This window comes from Tyto alba, unplaced genomic scaffold (genome assembly GCF_018691265.1).
Source record: "Tyto alba isolate M040663 unplaced genomic scaffold, T.alba_DEE_v4.0 Super-Scaffold_1, whole genome shotgun sequence".
Taxonomy (NCBI): domain Eukaryota; kingdom Metazoa; phylum Chordata; class Aves; order Strigiformes; family Tytonidae; genus Tyto; species Tyto alba.
The window spans coordinates 39994882-40011311 of record NW_024881261.1 but is presented as its reverse complement, the minus strand read 5'-3'; the positions used below and the strand labels follow the sequence as shown (position 1 = coordinate 40011311).

General features: G+C 40.2%; 1 protein-coding gene across 14 annotated transcripts in view; it reads left to right on the top strand.

The window, feature by feature from the left end:
• PCDH15 (protocadherin related 15) overlaps positions 1-16430 on the top strand; it is an 862106-nt gene that overhangs the window by 745556 nt on the left and 100120 nt on the right. For all 14 annotated transcript variants that reach the window (XR_006165419.1, XM_042793586.1, XM_042793412.1 and 11 more), the window contains one exon: positions 5363-5479. Coding sequence is in view for 13 of the 14 variants with exons in the window: in XM_042793586.1 (XP_042649520.1) it covers positions 5363-5479 (117 nt within the window). In the remaining variant the exon portion in view is untranslated. The remainder of the gene's footprint in view (positions 1-5362; positions 5480-16430) is intronic.

Below are 16430 nucleotides of genomic sequence, written 5' to 3'. Positions count from 1 at the left end.
GTTGACCTTCCCAGGCTTTGCTGCTCGGGTTGCGTTTGTGAAGCGTGGGGTTTCATTTTCATACTCAAGTCTCGAACCGTGGGGCGGTGGATCTGCAGGATGCCCTGCGAAGTCACAGGGGAACACCGGGACTGCCCCAGCTGGCGACTAAGAGTGTTGTAGGTCCTGGTGACTCTCGGATCCAGGAGCTGGCAAGAGGCCGAGCGCGGGTAGGGGTAGCCTCTGCGTGTACGCGGATCCGGGCTGGCTCTGCCGCACTGCACGCACGCCAGACAGAGTTAAGGGGCCGTGAGGGTGCGAGGAAGGAGGCAGATGTTTCAATCCAAGTTGTGTGTTTCCCAGGTTAGTGAATGAGGAGGAAGAGGGGCTATTTCACCCTAATGTTAACTGCCTATATTCTTAACTTAGTGGAGTACAAGCATTAAAGGTCTCTTGGTGTCCCCATAAATCAAAAACATATTCAAGTCTACTGAAGTCCATTTAAGTTTACAAGTTAATTTTATGCTGGGAACGCTGTACTGCACGTATTTTTCTTCTGCTCTAGTTGTATATTGCCCTCCCACGTTAGCGGTCACCGCCTGTCTGAGGAGCACCTAGTTTAGTAACAGTGCATTAAAGCTAGTGACTGTCTTAATCATTTTTAAATTACATATTGATTTCCTCCCTAATGCCTTTCCTCCCCCATGCTTTCTTTCTCCTCATTGGCATTCCTAGATAACTATCTTAGTTCACCAACACTTTTGTTCAGCATTTTCATAAACTTTGCAGACAGGTCAATATTTGTTTCCTACAAACCTTTTTCTAAGTAGCAACTCTTTAAATTTTGTGAATGAGATGTGTCTTGTGCAGAGGGTAAGGCACTTGGCCAGGAAGTGGGATCATTCACATGCTAAGGGTGACTTTTGAGTTAACAAATGAGTCAAGAAATCTCTGGATACACCTTCATTTGCTTTTGAAGGTACAGATGTGGATTCTCAGGAACGATGGTATTTGAGCATCTCTTCCATACTGTGCTTTCTTCATGCTTGATTCTTAATCTTTGTGCCAGGGAAGGATGTAAGGCTGTGTCTTGTTTGCTTTTATGTGCTGCCCAGAGTGAGCATTGTGGAACGAAACCAAACAAAAAGTGGTAGATAAAGAGCATCTCTGATAAGGAAAAACTTTGGGGTTTTTATACTTTGACTTTCACTCCGTTTTGCAAACAAAGTTGTATAAAAATATAATAAATCTGAAATCTAGATGAGCAGTGACACAAAGGTGGTTTTGTATTTATATCTAAATATGTGGCTGCTGTCACCTTACTGACAAAATACACAGCCCAATTACCTTAAAGTGAGATATACAGTGAATTAATTACCTATATTTTCCTTTTCCATATTTTTGTGTATGCCTGATAGTTAATAGCAGCCTGGATTTGTGTGACTGAAGTGATGAACTGTGAACAGTTGTGAGATGCTGCAGTTTGGCCACAAGAGCATGCGTAGGATTATGCCCCAGATTTAAAAGGTGATGGCAATACTTCTTGCTGCCACTTTGTGGAAGGTTACTACTGCGCTCCTATGTCGCATCTATTTCTACGCCAAGTGTTTTAAGTGGAAGCTATGACGTATAGAGTAATATTCAGTTATTTAGCCATGCAAAAACATGTCTATGTCTTTGGTCTCCAGCAATAACAGAAGCCCAGCACTTTCTCTAAATAGTCCCTCTGTGATAAAAAGCAGAAATCTCTGTATCTGTCAGGGATTGCTGAAAACTACTCACTGTTAAGTCCACTTTGATGAAAAGAAGAGGATTGGGGACCTTGGCTACAGAGGCACGGGTTTAGGGGGTGGGATGAGGTGGATCATGCCCATGATCTCTTGAGCTATTCACAGAATGTACAGAGTGTGCTTTCTTTCTGTCCTCTAACAAAGTCAGATCTGGACTGTATTCCATCCTTGGTGGTGATGTTTTCTGCCAGAAAATCAATAGCTTCTTTTTGCAACCTTTTGGATACCTTTAAGTGCCCATAATATGTAAAGACAGATTATACCAGTCGAAGGAGATGGTAATATGTGAATTTCTCCAACATGTCTCTAATAAAATCTCAACTTCCTCTGTCAGGAATTGCCTGGATAAGTTGTTTCTTCCTACCACATCTGAACCAAGACTTTTACTAGAAGAAACAAAGCATTACAACCAAAAAAAAGCTCATTTCCATGTCATCTGTATGTTTTGCATGTTAAACCTCCTGTCTGCAAAAATCCCCATTCTGCTTGTAGCAGTTATCCATCATAGACATTTGCGATGAGTTCCTGAGACTTGATCAGCTGTCTGTAGTGACAGTCTTGCTCTCTGAAGTGCACTTACTGCAGCTGCATAATGCGAAGACCTGTGGTGATTCTTCTGAGGAACTTCTATTTTGTTAAAAGTGGAAACATTTAATCTTGAACTCTGCTATAAAAAAAAAAAAAAAAAAAATTAGTGGCTGCTTTAGAATTTAGGAAGAGATGAGCCAGGAGGAAAGGCATGTGGAGCTGTTCTGTCTAGTTATGACTGAAACATTTGGTGCCTATTCGGTCGGCTCTGCTGAGGTTTATGAGGCACAGCCATGCATAAAGCTTGTCTTAGAGGAAAGATAAGTTAGAGAGACAGAAGGCTTTCTGTGTCCTACTTTATGCTTTGCTTTGTATTCCTGCGTATTTTGTACTTATCCATGTATCTTGAAAAATAGGTGTGTTAAGTAGGATGACCTAGTAATTTTCTATAGCAGAGGATGTAGTGTATCATCTTTGAACAGGATTACATTTTCCAATACCTTAAGTCACAGATTTTCAGGCGCTAAGGTCACATAAAGGTATTCGAAAGATAACAAAAACATCACACAGTGATTCTCCCCACCCCCCAGCGAGCAAACAGCAGAGTGTGATCTCTTTCAGCTACACCAAAGAAAAAGGACCAGATACAGCTGTGGATTTGCAGGTGCAGAGAGAAGTACAGAGGTACAGAGAGAGATGGATTCAAAATAAACAAATAAGTACAGATAAAAGGCTGGGTGATTTCCTGGAGGTGATCCTAAGCATCCTGATCATGGGAAGCAAAAGCTAAAATTAAAAAAGAAAAAATAAAATGAAAAGTTACCATAAGCATAGTATTGGGTCATTACCCCAGATGGAGACTTCATGTGGAAGAACAGAAGGTGTCTTCTCTGCGTGTATTCAGTTTTTAAAAGGTTATGTATCTCACTGGAAAAATTTTAGGGTTTATGAACCAAAACAGTTCCAAATGCACTGATTTACAGACTTGTAAGACCTATGCATGTAGTGTCATATCACATTTCTCCTATCATACTGGAGATTATTTTTAATTTTCCATGCCTAGGATTTTTATATTCATAACTACCTTGTGTCTGCTTAAAATAAAGAAATTCCCTGTCTTTTCTTTGACGTAGAATGGCTGTGAATGGAGTCTTACCCTGTGAGATTGCTGTATGATGTTGGTTTCTTGCCACAGTGATACAGTGCTCCAGAACTGAGTTTCTGGGGGCACAGTGGAACAGGGATAGCTTATTTTACAAGCACGATGTCACTTTGAAGATTCATGAGAAACAAGATTGTTTATGTAAAATAGTCTTGGGTATTAAATTTGCAGATTAAGGAAGTTATTTTCTTGCAAACAGGTCAAGAAATTGAAATAATAAGATTCAATGCCTGCAATTCCATGCAGAAATGCTAATCTGTTTAAATTTGAATGTTTTGTTTTTTTTTTTTTTCCAAAATGTTTTCATTTGAATGCCCTCCTAGTTTGAATTGCCTAGTAGTCACTTTTTGATGATCCAGTTGTCTCTTTGAAAATCTAAAAATCAGAGAAAAAGCATTTCCAGTGCCTTGAAGAAGTGAATTGCAGACCTTTCAGGAGAAAAAAAATGCATTAATTATTCAGGCATTAACTACGTAGACTTGTAACAGTGTTGTGGCGGGGTTTTCATATAGAGGTTCATTATACTGTTGTTTCCTCTGATGAGGTAGGACAAATGTTTTAAATGATTGTGTGATATAGCGTGCTGGCCGGTATCAGCATATTGCATTTGCAGCACAGAGAGCTGTGACAGCAGGTAGAGGCATCAGTATATAAACTTTAAGTAGCTGTGTTTGCGTGGGTTACCTAAGAGCTGTTTGACATCTGTATTTCCCCAGAGCTCAGGCACACATTCTGCTTTAAGGGGAAAAAGTCTGCTCTTCATTTGTGGATCAGTAAAGCCACTCTTGCATACTGAAGGCATATCATGCTTCTGATTTGTTCTGAAAAAGAAACAGAAAATTTAATATATGTTATCCAGATGTGCAAAACCATGGAAGTAGTACTATGCAAAAATAAATAAATCTATTCTCAGCAGAGTTCAAGCTAGGGAGGTGGCTCTCCAGAAAAAGAAAAACAAAACAAAACAAAACAAAACAAAAACCTGGAAATCAGTTTTATTGGTGGAATAAAGATTGTGATTTAGAGATGTACACTTAATTTTCTGAAAGGAACATACAGGTAAGTGTTCTCTGAGAGAATTTTGACAAAGGATTATTTTCTGACAACTTATGACAGTCAGGATCAATGCCTTCTTAATAACCTGTGAAGCTGGTTGAGGTGCTAAATGCTTGTGGCTCCTGATGCGTGGGGCACCATGTCACCGAGAGCCACGTGCATCCGACTGCTGCCTCTACTTTAGCGCCAGTTTGCACAATCCCATGCAGCCTGGTGTTGGGGTGAGGCTACATCTTTCACACAAGGGCTTACCCAGGAAGGTATATATACATATGTGCACACATATATAAGTGTGAAAGTACATGGATGTGCATACACACACTACTACATCAATGAAATTGGGCTTAACTCAAGCCTTTGAAGCTCTTTTTTTTTACAACGTACATATCAGTCTGAAGAACACCATCTTCAGCTCTCATGAGGTGCTGATACTAATACGACATTATATTTTCCGTTCATTTATTGCATATTAGAGATAACAAGCACTGTCAAGCCACAGCAGCTCATTCATTTCAGAAAATTAGCAAAACCGTGTTGTGGCCAGCTGCTTGAGAAGCAGGTTTCTTGGAAATTTCTGCTTCATTTACTTGTGAGACTATGTGTTTTTGTCCAGGATTTCCTTCTGTTGATCTGTGTCACATTAATATTTTTTTTGGAAACTTTGGCATCTTCCCCTTGTGTGCTACTTTTATGCGGTGGTAATGGAATTGAGAGCCAAGAGAGACTGCGTTGCAAATAGGCTTCCTAATGAGGAAGGAGTGATTGGGTGGAGTTTGAAAAAACAGTTGTGAATGCATCTATAATTTTGTTTGAACTTCAGAACTAAACTCTTAATTATGTTTTGCAGGATATGAATGATTACGCTCCAGTATTTAGCAAAAAGCTCTACAGGGGAATGGTTGCTCCTGATGCAGCCAAGGGCACTGTTATCACTACCGTTTCAGCTGAGGATGAAGATCCTCCGGTAAGCAAAAAGGTTTTGTTAATATTCTGCAGTCAGGAGGGACAAATCTTTAGCCCTCCTAAGTGACCTAACTCTCTTAACGACAAAGGTGATTACTGTGAGTTTCACAGAGGAGTAACTTGTGCATTTTTTTACGTCAGCCTGTCCTTTGTCGTTCTGGTCAGGGGCTGCATTTGCAATGACTGTTCCTGAGGCTGGCAAATCAGTGATATGGCTCTTCTCTGTCAGGAAGGTTTTTGGAAAGCTCTTTATCTGACTTCACAGTGGAGATGAATAAGAGGAATGGGCAGGGAGGGAAGCCGTGCCTGTCTTTGGTACAGTTCCACAGCTTAAAAAGGGAGCAAACCACAACTTTGTCGCCCTCTTGACTTGGCAGTCACCGTGCGTTTCCAGTCGGAGACATCCCAGGGCCACGCGGAGCTGCACAGCTCGCCAGCCCGACCTATTGGGTGTGCAGTGTTTGGACCAAGTGCACCTGCTTTGGGGATAAAGTTTATTTCTTCCACTGGCTTTTAATCGCTGTTCCCTGGTGAAGCGCTTGATTGACAGAACTGGGCACGCATTTTTGGCCTGTTAGCTATTCTGAAGGGTAATATCAATTTTTGTAATCAGAGGTTGATGAACATTGGTGACCAGATGATACGCTGAGGACAATAAAAGCCAAAGATGCTCTGCCAGCCAGGTTTAATTTTTAATTGTTAGTGTTTGGCATATTAAGGAGAACAATCCTCAGGGGAAAGAGTTCAGAGAGAATGTGCCGTGCACATTAAAAGCTGATGGCAGTGCTATGACACGAATCAACTGTAGCTTAGCTAAATATGCTACACAGTAATTTAGTTACCACCCAAGGAGAGAAATGCTAAAGCAGTGTTTCTGTAAGGACAGTCCTGCTATTCCCTTCTAAAAAATCCTAAGACACAAAGGTAACTAAATTCCCTGCAGGCAATACATATCAATGGGGTATTACTGAACTTGGAGGCATTTAAGGTACTTTATAACAGCTGCAGATCTAGACTATTGTTTGTTTAAAGCATACAGAAGACAGTAGGTTCATCAAATAGGTGATGAATAGCAGTAGTTACCGATTAATAGTGCGACAGAGTGTTTAAGGAACGCAGCAGCAGAGGACATAGACATTAACTGAACAGTAAACAAAAGAAATACAGAGATGTGCTTTAATGGCTAAACTCGGGCAATTTGAAGGGGAGTATATGAGATGTTGGTGCCTGATTTTGAATGCTCTGCTTTCAGAACGGAGCCCGAGGTGTGCGTTAGGCTCCTTCTGCAGAGCGCAGGCGCATTAGAGTAGGGTCCCAAACAGCCAACACGTTAATCACAAATCTGCTTAATTAAAAGCAGAATAGTCAGCCCATGTATGTGTTAGACTGATCAGCAGAGACAAGTCAGAATTTCTGGTGTCTTGCTTTAGAGATGCTTCTAAAAATGCACAGCCTAGGACTGTTCTCTTCATGACAGGCACCTACACTCTCCTTCAAAGGCACATCTGGGTGTACTCACAGCTTTTAGCATGCAGCAGGAGAAAGATGACGTCATGGTAGTGCCTGCTCTCCTCCCTTTGCATCTTGCTATATTAATCTTGCTAGGAAGAGCTTTTCCATGGGATGTTAGAGTCCTAGGCTGCCTTCCTTCTGCTGACTGAAGGGTTCAAACCTTTAGCTCTATTTCCATGTAAAATATGTTAACTGCCGGGAAAGAGGCTGGCCAGAGTTCCTGACAGAGGTTTTTGTAAGCACTCATATTTTTGTGGCCTACCTACACTCTTGCTCCCACTGCGTTTTTGCTCTGTGGAAGTCTAGTGCTTTTGTCTGACCTCCTTCACTGTTCCTCGGGGCATACCAGGCCTAGGTTTCCACCATCATCTGGCCACTGTTTAAAACAGTGATTTGCAGGGGAAAGTAGGCTTGATTGCTCAGACCTCGTAGTTATTTGCTGGAATGCCATTTTTAAATTGATTTAAGACTATTTGATTCTACCCCGTGAATGACTTACTGCCACATTTCATGAATGTCTTACTTTTCGATGTGTTAGGTGCAATAACCTGGGGATTACAGAATGGAAATTGAGATCAAAGTAGGGAAAGTTTCTGGGTGGCATTAGAAGCCTGCAAAGGGTTATGTTTACCCTATGTATTGCACAAAAGTGTTAGTTCATTTTCCTAGCAATTTTCCTGAATAAAGCACTTGTACTGCTGGAGTACTACCACCAAATTAGTAAACCTCGCCTGCACATAAATGGGCCTGAATTGAATTCACCGTTTCAGGGAGTTCAGCAGGTGCTGCTTAGCTGGGGAAGATTCTCTGTTGCTCTCCCCAGGCATGACTTGGGAACCAGGGAGGTAGGAAACACCATTTCCCTTCAAGAGCTCTCATCCTCAGCAGTTAGCAGCACATAATTCACAAGGAAACCCTCTGCCCACATCACAAGCGGGGACGCTTCAGGGTGATCTGCCAGTGGAGAACGAGGAAAACTGGTTGTGCACAACTGTTGAAAATGTGCAATTTTTTGATTGCCACAGTAGAAATCTAAAATATTAAGTTAATTAGTCACAGTCCTATGGAGCTGTCTCTGTCCCTTGCACCGGTATGTGTTTGTTCCTAGCAGGTTTATCATACTGACCTTTGAGAAAGTCTATGGAAAAGGATATTAAGGATCAATGAAACTGGGCAAGAAGATGAATTTCTGTTCTCTGGAAATTTTGACATAAATGGGTTAGCGAGGACAGAAAAAGAATAATTGTTCATTGGTGCTAGAGAATCACTTTTTAACTTGGTTTTTGTGCAGCTTTTATTTAATAGTATCTGTTGCCTTACAAGATATTTTGGTCTCGATAAAGTATTTGCCCATTCTGATATAAGCTCCATTTTATAATCCCAGGACTTAACATGTCTCAGATGTCACTGAGATACTGGAGGAAACAAAATAGCTCAGAAACTGATTAACATATATTTATAACAATTCTTATTCCTGTGGCATCAGGATTTCCTAATGCAAAGTTATTTCAACTTTTCATTTAAACAAACCCAAACCCTTTTGAACTCTCTCCTTTTCTAACATTTCCGTAGCTATCACTTGAACAGATAAATGTGGAAACTGGACATGGGTGAGCTGGCGTGCTGTTTCGTACAGTGGGTAATAGTGGTCATCTCTGGGTGGTATAAGAACAGCAGAATAAAAGCCTGACTAAAGTGCTTAGGTCTCCCAGATTCCTTTCTTGCAATATCCTCATGTATTTATATGGATTTATGGATTTATTTGATATAGTTTTGAATGTTTTATATTTGAAAGATGTGAGGATCTCTTCTACTTCTGTGGAGAAATTGATGTACATGCAAGAGAGAGGTCAAAATCACTGAACGTGGGATCCTGTTTATTACCAGTATTCCCAGGCATAAATGCATATGACAGTAATGTTAAGATAATGTTCTTCAAAATCAACTGTTGCATTTCTTTGATTTTTATGAAGACTTAAAAATGAAGTTTCCCTTTGGCATTTAATGAATACAATAGCCATAAAGTTAGCCAGCTATGGAGGAAAGCTTTTAAAATAGTTTTTGAAAGTTGGTATTTTATTTCAAACTAATGGCTCATAGTCCTTACATTTAAAATACAAAAGAAGGTAGAGAAAACTATCAGGCATAAATGGCTTGCTTTCTTTTTCTGACTGAGACAACCTGTTTAGATGTTTTGTGCTACTGGCAAATCTGTGTTTATTTGGAGCTGGCTTTGACATTAAGTGGTGTCACAAAATATTTGTTATGAATTCACTAGAAATTGTTTTAAAAAACACACAACCTTTTCTCTGTTCAGCAAGAGTACCTTCCTCTAAACTTGCCCTAAGGGAAAGAATATTCTCAGTTATCATCATCACTATTTCAGTTGTGCGTTTTGGGTTTTTTAACCTGGTGGAATCTTATTTGCACAGTACTAATATATCTGTTTTATCAGTTCAAGAAAATAAATATGTATTTATTAAGAAAATAATTGTGGCTTTAAAATATGCCTGATTATCAGGGCAGGTCTAATAAAAGCCTAACTAATTTGAAGTTTCCAAGCCTGAATTTTTCTGTTGTCCTTTTATAAGTAATGTAGACTATTCCCCTGTCAACATTAAACTCAGCCCAAAACAGAAGTGAAGCTAGATTTTTTTCATCATCTGCAATAAAAGCTTTTCAGACCTAATCAGCTCTTCAGAGACTGCCCACTCCCTTCAGCAAATCCCAGCTTTGCTCTGCATTTTATGAGATGGTATGAGAATCCAAATTGAAATGCTCAGCACCTGCGTGTGATTTCTCTGCAGAAAAGGCAAATTTGAATTTTTCAGCAGCAAAAGAGCAGGTTTGGGATAAGAAGGAAGTGTTGAATGGTGACAGTGGAGTTCGGCTCTCCATTTCACCCCACAGGCACCATCCTCAGCCTGTTCCTCCTTTGACCTGCTGGACTGGGACTATTGTGGTGTTGCCCTGTTGTTCCTACTACTCCCTCAACTGCAAAGGTGACAGCAGCAGTTACAGGCATGTAAGTGGTAGAAAAAAATTCCATGTCACGAAAGTCAACCTTAATAAATCATCATCTGTAACAAAGGATAGGGTTATTTTACCTACTGTGTTACTTTTTGACTCTGGAAGTGCGCATTCAGTAATGTTCCTGAGAAAAACTCATGGATTTATCTGTGGCTTTTGACTTCTAAAGGGCAAGTCATAAATATAAATGCAAGCATTAAATGATCAGCGAGGGTGGCATGGGTACAAACGATGAGAGGCTGAGAGAAACCTGTAACATAGATCTTTCTGGTTTACAGTAGCAGTGTGTATCCTAAGTGATTTAGAAACATACAGCATTTAGGTGTGGAAGTACCATGAGTGGGTATGATACACTTTCAAAAAAGGTCAGAAGGGGTAGGAGTGAGCTTTTACTCGTAAATGAGGTACTGTTTGATCCATTTGATCCATTGGAGATGTAGATTAAAGGCTGTCTTGTTCTTTAAAAAGACTCACCCCATCAAATCTCCATGCAGGAAATTATTTGCAACTCAGTGTATCTTACATGTCTGAATGTGTATACCTGTAAACAAATGAATGTCTGAGTCAGGATGAAAATGTGTAATTTTCTTAATTTAACTAATGCCTAAAACATTACGTCATCATTAGAATGCAACTGTTGATAATAGAATTGGTTTGGTTGCAAACCCCCATGGATGTCTGGTTACTATTAACAGTTACTAAATTAAAACAAAAATTTTCCATGTTACATTCATATGCTTCCAAGTAGGTATTTTGTTATATTTTTATTTTGACCTGTGCATTTCAACATGGTCAAAAAACCTTGGCCAGAAGGCGTAAGAGATCTCTTAATAGTTACTCCTTCAGGTCCTTAGTGAAATGTCAGTTAAAACATAGAAACCAGTGCTTTTCACTAAAGGCCAGAGCAGGATTTGAAGGGCTATCTTGAGCAAATGTCAGTTTAAATTCTTACTAGTTTCTCCTTTCTTCTCCTTTCTTTTCCAGTTTGAATTCACTTTTTGCAGTGAGTGAGAATATAAATTTTGTTTCAGAAGTTACTTTTATATTTGTTAAAAAAGCTCTAAATTGAAATACCGGTCTGGTCACTGAAATCTGGTAAATTTTTTATGGTTTACATGGTTTACATGTGTTTTATGAAATACAGTAAATCAACATGTTGTCCTTTGGTGTATTGGAAGAAGCCACAGTATATTTTTCTACAGTTTTAAAATAGTTATATGGCATCTGATTTTTCAGATTACTTATTACATCTTATAGTTGCTCATCCTGTCTTTCCCCAAAGAGCTTACATCTAATTCCAGACACACTACATGTAAAGGGTAAGAAAATACTAAGCAGAAAACAACGAAAACAGGCCAAGGGAGACAGAGGGAATTATGATAATAGAGTAGAGCCATGGTTATATGGCTGCAAAGGAGAATCTTGAGCGCAGCTTCAGTACTTTCTAAAGAACTGGTAAACCTTGCTAAAATAAACATCTTCGATTTTAAAATCATTGCAATTGAAATTGTTGAGACAGTTGAGCACACTTTCCATTTAGCGTTTGAATAATCCCTTCAAGGTCTAAGTACTCGTGTATTAAAAATATTTGGTTGTGCAGAGATCTGAAAGAAAAGAGTGAGGTAGCTTTTAGACCAGCTGAGAAAAGGTGTGCTGATTGCACGGGGGGTAGTCATGACGAAGCAGAGGGGTGAGGCACCACAGCCACTGTGGAAACTGGGCTAAAAGGGTGATAACACTGGGTGAGGGGGCTGCACCGTGTAAGTGGGAAACAGCAGAGACAGTTGCGTGGTGAGGGTTTCCCTCACTTGTATCATCTTGAGTTTTCTTCCCAGAAGTGTTGCCCAGCTGGAGCTCAAGGACTTTGTCTATTTATCTGGGGTTTCTCAGTATGTAGGAGTGGAGAAGTTCAGGCTGTTGGACATCGTGGTGAGGTGTCGTGTTGAGGGCAGCTCTGGATCCCTGCGCAGTGAAGCTGTGCCTCCAAAGCGCGCCCAGACTCCCGAGCACCGGGTGTGTGGAGTCACTCACGCAGGCTTCATTGTACCGGTGCTGCCAGAGTTGCCCCAGGGAGTCCCAGATGGGTTTGACTTGCTGGATACAGTGTGAACAGGCATCTGAGTAATCCCAGACACAAGTACGATAAAACTGAGACACAGTTGTTTTTTTTTTTTTTTTTTTTTTTTTTTCCTCCACTGTAAACCCCTTGCTTTCTTTCCTGGAAGAACTCCGTTGGCCCTATTGGAGTTTAATTTCCCCACCGACTCATCTGGGTTGAAGGCAGTGATCTGACCAAAAGACAAGGTCAAAAATGGTGAAAGGTGCCATCCGGGTACGCTGTGTGAGGTGCATAACTTTGCAAGGGTTTGCCGTGGCTGGGAAACCACAGAAACACTGCATCTATGCCAGACGTGCCAGAGATGATTCTAGCAGCAAAGGTAGATGTGATAATATCCTATAGAAAAATATTTATTTAAAGTGCTGCTTTGCTTTAGCTAAGCAAATGTATGCAGCTTTGGTTTCTCTCAGAGATATCTTCAAGTCTTTACAGGAGAGATACCTGGAGCCCCTGAAGCCTGGATAAAGTCAGTAGATGACACTCTCACCTACACTTCAGAATTTTATTACCACAATCTTTAGTATCCCCAGCCATCATCTATTGCCATCTATTCTTTGGGCAAATAGAAGATCCTTTGTGGCTGAAGAAATCTGAGTCCTGTATGAGGGTTGGTACAGATGCATAAATCCTCCAAATTCAATGTTGATCAGCTGCTGAGAGAGTCCTCAAGACTATTTATAATATTTCCCCTCTCAGTGCTCAGTTTGAGAGCTTAGCTCTCAAAGAGTGACAAGTGGCCTTCCCCAAAGCAGAGCTTCTTAAAATGCTTCAAGAGTAGCAAGTGGAAATGGGTGGAACCAGTGTCTAGACACCGCTTGGGCCATCTGGGTGAGTCACCACTTTGCTTTTAAACTGCCTCCCTCTTGCTGCCTTTCCATTCTCTTGTCTTGGGTTTTGATTTGACTTAAACTAAAAATAAATGCAAACCCATATTGTACATGGCCACACACACACACGCAGAAAAGCATGGTATCTTTGTTTCCTGCACAAGCAAATGTATAGTCTGAATTAAAATGACAGAGGCAGTCACTTCAGGAGCAAGAGAAAGGAAGGCTAAGAGACTCTTGTGGCTCTGTGGAATGGTCAAACCAAATGCACAGCAGAGCAATGGTTTGCTTTGAAACTTTAAAGGTCAAACTTCATTGGTCTCAAGGCTGGGAAGGTTTTGCTGATGAGGAAGAGCTTTAAGCCTGGTTTATTTCCTATTATGTACCAAAGTTTACAAACCTGCATTTTAAATGAGACAATTGCATGTGGAGGGATTTCTATGGTGGTTGTTTTTTTGCTTGGCAAAGGGGCTACCTGTGATTTATGTTCAGCAGGCCTGCGCAGGGGGCTGCACGCCTACCTATGTTACTCAAGGACACCTGAGATGATCTTTAGAGAGAAGGAAGAGAGTTTTCTTCACTGTGAACAGTTTATTCTCTATTGAAGTGGTGTGTTAATGAAAGATGTCAGATGATTATGAATATGTTCTCAAAGCTCTTAACCCTCCAAATATTTTGAAAGAAAAGCAACGTGAGCTACTTGATAGATGCTTAGCTTGCTTGCTCTTTGTATCAGAAGGTGAATATGCCCAGGACTGATATAACTTGAGGTGTTTGCTTTTCCTGCATATGCCTTTTTTTGGTATTGTTTACGACTGTAAGAACTGGAATATTTCTTCCATGGGCAATTCCTCTTAATATTCTGATTTTGTTCATTTGAAATGTCAATAGAAACAGATGCAGAACACTAATTTTAACGAGCAGCCAGCTTCCAGAGCTCCAGAACATCCAATTTCATGGCTTATCCAATCTCATCACACCTTGTATGGTTCTTGTTCAATGGAGCCCTTTTGTCAAATAAAGAGTAATTGTCTTTATTGTTTTACAGGCACCCAGTAAAAGTAAGATGTTAACAGGTACCTAATTAGAGATTTCACAGATATTTAATTGGAGATAAAAGCATTTTCCGGCAGTCCAAGTCTTGATCTTTTAAAAACTATTACTATTGGATTTCATAGTGTCTGCTGGAGATTTGTATATGGGAAGCATGCTGCAAATTCAATGAGTTCTTAAAGTAATTTTATCTCATGGCTTTAAAAGTTCATGCTCTTTTTGTGTTCAGCTTGTTATAGTTAATAATTCAGAATTTTCAGATTTAGTAATTCAGAATTTCAGGCCCTCTTGTTGAGTTACATTCTAAAGAATGAAATCCTTCAAATTTTAGAGTTTATGTAAATGAATTCAGGATGAACACACACGAGTGCACCATTCACAACCCCTAGCCAGTATAAGACCCACCAAAATCACTCAGCTGTTCTGTGGTCTGCCCCACCTCTAATGGTTACTTTACTTTGAGTGTGTTAACAAAGAACATGTGCAGCCACCTGTAAATTTTGTTTTTAGCATCACTTCCCAATTTTTTTTCATAGCATTAACGTGCCAAAATTAACCTTAGTGAACTCTTCACAATGGGAATTGTTCAGATTTGCATTGAAATCTACAGATAGAGAGAATTTATGAAACTCCTTACCAGTTTCACATTTTATCTGCAATACCTTTGGAAGTTTGCTGACTTCAGTCAGAAAGTGACATTGAGTACAAAGACACTTGGTAAATAATTCTGTATTCATTATGCCACCGTTCCATACTAGTACTTAGGGGTAAAATCCAGGTCATTTGCCAGATGCACATCTGGGATCTTCACGAGTAGACTGCACATGGAAGCAAAATGCATGTTTTCCCACTCTTTCGCAGGCCAGATCATTCTGGTTTTGTACGTCTGTTACCCCTTTGGGTAGCAGAAGTAAGGATTCCGAGCTTCCGTTTGAATTGCTTGCAGAAATACACATGAAAACATACAGAAGTTATTGTTGCATTACACTTCCCACCATTTTTCCTGGCTTTATTGCATTACGATTTCTCCACAACCTGTCTAAGCCCGTCGAGCGTTATCTCAACAGTGCACGTGTGCGCCCTCCCCAGCCTCTTTCCCTGGGGCCTCCGTGTGCAGCCTGATCACCTAACAGAAATGTCAGGGACGTTTTCATACCTGTCAGCTGTGCCACAAATGAACGTCGTCTCCCCAAAGCAAACGGAAACCTAAGGAATTACGCAGCAATAAAGGAAATAATTGCGGTTGGATGAGCTTTAGCTCTAAGTTTCTTATTAGTCTTGAACTCTCAGGAAAACTTTGATTTGAGAAAATGAATGTGGTTCCTGCCAAGTACAATCCCTGCTCTGTGGTTTACTTGAGAATATTACCTGCTGTATTTGAATTTTGCTGTAGACATAGGAATGCATCTAAATTAATTTAGAACAGAGGTGAAAGATGATTAATATTTGAGATAATTAAAACTTGCTTCTAAATAGATTTCCCTGGGAAATCTCTCTAGAGATTTTTCTAATTACATTGGTGCCAAAATACAGTAAATAAAAAATAAATCCCTGTTTTGTTCTTTTCAGAAATGACAGGAGAAAAGTGTACTTGATAGTCATATCAGGAACAATAACCTGATGAGATTTTTGTTTATTTAATAACAAATTACCTAGTGTGTGCAGGTTTAATGATGATGAGAGCTTTTAGTCTTCCAAGCAAATGTGAGTACCATTACTCCGAAACCAAATAGAGTGGATTTCAGCAGGTAATTTCCTCTTAATTATAATGTTGAAGAAAAATGACTGAATCAGAGAACGCCAGGGGGAAAGATGTATAATCACCTCTGTTATGCTATGATCTCTGAAATTTCTCATGTTTTCAAGGATTTGCACTCTTTAGTGTGCATCATCCTGTAAAGTACTTTTAACTATTAACACAGTCTTTCATATCTAACTTCACTGAACACCAAAATACACCTGGCAGACCCAGTTCTGAATTATTAGAAGTGCGGACGCTGGCTTGCCAGCGGCGCTGCAGTGGTCTACTGCCTAATAAACCCTTCCTGGGCTGGATTTCCTTGGAGGGCTCCGAGGGGCAACAGCCTCGTCGCTGCTGCAGGTAAAATCAGCCAGAGGAGCAGGGGTGCAGGTCTCCCCAGGAACTCAGAGCATGTCTTGCTTGCATCCAGCCCTGCTTCTTTACATGCAAGGTGTTTCGTGCACAGGTTCTGTGGGAAGGAAGGCTGAGGTGCCCTGCCTGCCTTGTCCTCGGTCTTACTCTTTTGGTATTAGACTTAAGTATTCTTGTTCTTTTAACAGCTGTAAAATTGATACCACCAATTAAATTCTTACAAGCTACTTTTACTTTTTAATCCAAATAAGTATTCTTCACTGAAGGTTCACTTTTCTTGCACTGAAGTATGGTTTAT